The sequence below is a fragment of the Morone saxatilis genome, unplaced genomic scaffold (assembly GCF_004916995.1).
Source record: "Morone saxatilis isolate NCDOM2014 unplaced genomic scaffold, NCSU_SB_2.0 Contig3, whole genome shotgun sequence".
Taxonomy (NCBI): domain Eukaryota; kingdom Metazoa; phylum Chordata; class Actinopteri; family Moronidae; genus Morone; species Morone saxatilis.
This window is the reverse complement of record NW_023339873.1, coordinates 12,624,644-12,626,983: the sequence shown is the minus strand read 5'-3', so window position 1 is coordinate 12,626,983 and position 2,340 is coordinate 12,624,644. Positions and strand designations below refer to the sequence as shown.

At 51.8% G+C, this 2,340-nt stretch overlaps 1 protein-coding gene across 1 annotated transcript in view; it reads right to left on the bottom strand.

Annotated features, from left to right (window-relative positions):
* evla (Enah/Vasp-like a) overlaps window positions 1–2,340 on the bottom strand; it is a gene marked incomplete in the record, with an annotated part of 38,424 nt that overhangs the window by 2,258 nt on the left and 33,826 nt on the right. Inside the window, 2 exon segments of the mRNA XM_035673695.1 lie at window positions 97–350; window positions 1,445–2,340. Coding sequence (XP_035529588.1) covers window positions 97–350; window positions 1,445–2,340 — 1,150 coding nt within the window.

The window sequence follows — 2,340 nt, the reverse complement described above, 5'->3', positions numbered from 1 at the left end:
ACACACACACACACACAAGTAGCACAATTAACTACTAATAACATAAAACCAGAAGAACTGGATCTACATCCCTGAGCTTTAACCATGGCAGCTCACCCGATGTACTTTACGTAGTTTGGCTCCAGCCAGTGCTGCAGCCAGTCCTGACGGTTGGTGCTGGACCCCAGGCGGCCCCCCAGGAGGCCCTCCACCAGTGGGCAGTGGAGGGGGCATGGGTGGGGGCACTGCCATTGGGGGTGGTGGACCTGGTGGTGGTGGTGGGGCTGGAGGACCAGCCATAGGTGCTGGAACTGCAGCTGGAGGAGGCGCCACAGAAAGCATAGCTGGGTGACCTGCAGAGACAGGGGGGCCTGGGAGGGGCAGAATTAAATCTTTGTTAATGGCAGTATGGCTTGATTTACCTTTTTTGCCCCTTGGGAGGTTGTACGAAGGCCCTCTGAGGAGTGATCTGCACTCTCACTGTATAACAAATACCCATCTGCTTCCGACAAGCCACTGGGCAGCACTGGAAATAATTTACACACCAGAGGTATTTATGAGGATTTTTTTTATTTTCTACTTTACGGCCAGCCATTAATTTTATTTCATTTTAGTGCAGGATGAATATTATACTATATATTATAGACTCATGGTAATGCAGTTACAAATGGGGATGCTTTTGAAAACTCCACCTTGGTGGTTCAATAAGTACATGTAGGAAACTCAAATACCGTGGATGCCTTAAAGCAACAAACTGCTTAAGCCTGTATATTATCCTTTCACAAGGTCTACATTTCCAACATTGCTTGTGAAAGTGACAGCGGCAGCCACATTAAAACGATAAAATAATTCACTGACTGTACCAAGAGCTATCCAAACTGCCTGCAACTGCATAACCATGTGACAAATATGCTACGTTGATGACTAAATAAAGGTGACTGATAGATTCAAGTAGATTTTAGCAAGTAGTAAGTTTAAGTCCTATTTCCCTGGTAATGCTCTACTACTGCAGCCATTTTGAGGCCTTTTTTCTGTCAGTGTTTTTTTCTCACCAGGTGAAACACCTGTTGAGCAGGACTGAAGTCAGATGACAGACTTGGTTAGTCAAAATCATTCAAATACTGGGTCATAACTCCTTGGTTGTTTGCCTGTTAGGGTGGTAGACCTTCCACACAGGACAAGACATTTTAACATGTCATAGTAGGAAAAACACAGGTGTAATAATAATTAACGACATTCAGCTGCTTCAGTTTACAGTGTTGTAGTTTATGTACTAACAGGAACAGTTGTCTCACCCTATTCCTAAGTATTGTGTGCAAATGACACATTTTTCATGTGAGGGTGAGGGGCATTCCCTTGCGTACAACACACACGCTGTCTCACACACACACACAGACAGACACTGTAAACATGTAAAATCCCTCTGCTGAGAAACTACCTCCTCCTCTCTCCTCATCATACTTACTGCTGCTGGCCATGGGGGCCTGCTGGGGGACGGGGGAGGGGATCTTCTTGGGCGAGCCCCCGTCAGACATGGCAGTGTAAGAGGGGGGCGAGGAGGAGGAGGAGGAAGTGGTGGTAGGGGGCTGGGCCTGCTGGTAGTACACCTGCTGCTGTTGTTGTTGTGGATGATGTTGCTGCTGAGGGTGGAAGGTGGATGCGTACTGGGGCTGGTGGCTGGGGGCGGGGCCTGGGGCTGTCTGACCTATCAGAGGAGGTAGGGGGACGGCCTCGCAGTACTGCGGGGTGAGTGGCAAATGCTGAGAATGAGGGGAGTAGGAGTCTTCTGGCTGGCCGTTGGAGTGAGGGTGGGGCTGGTGCTGGGGGTACTGGTGAGGCCCCGTCATGCCGCTTGGGTCAAGAGGTGGGGGCTTCATCCTAGAGCTCAGGGGTGGGAGGGGGTGCGCCATAGGAAGGACGGGCTGTGGGGGCATACCCTGCCTCACAGGCATGGCCATCATAACTGGAGGGGAGGAGGAAGGGGGCAACTGGGCGTACATTTGCTGCAAATGGGAGGCGGACCATGTGCCGTGTTTAGGGGGTAGCATGATGTCTTGTTGCTGCAGCTGTTGTTGAAGGTGTAGGTGGCGGGCTGCAGTGGGAGGAGACAGGGGGATCTGACGGACCTGTCGGCCCATGGTGGTCACTCCTGCCTGGACTGGGGAAAAGGCTGAGGCAAGCGAGGTGGAGAGCTGGGAGGAGAGCTGGGCTGTGTCCCTAGCAGCCACCGCCTCCTTCTCCTGAGAGGGAGAAGAGGAGGTGGAGGAGGGAGTAGAGGAGGAGGCCACGCGGACGTAGGAGGGTGGCAGTGTGCTAGCCCTGTACTGTCTGTACTCAGGAGGAGTGTCTGGGTGGGTGGGA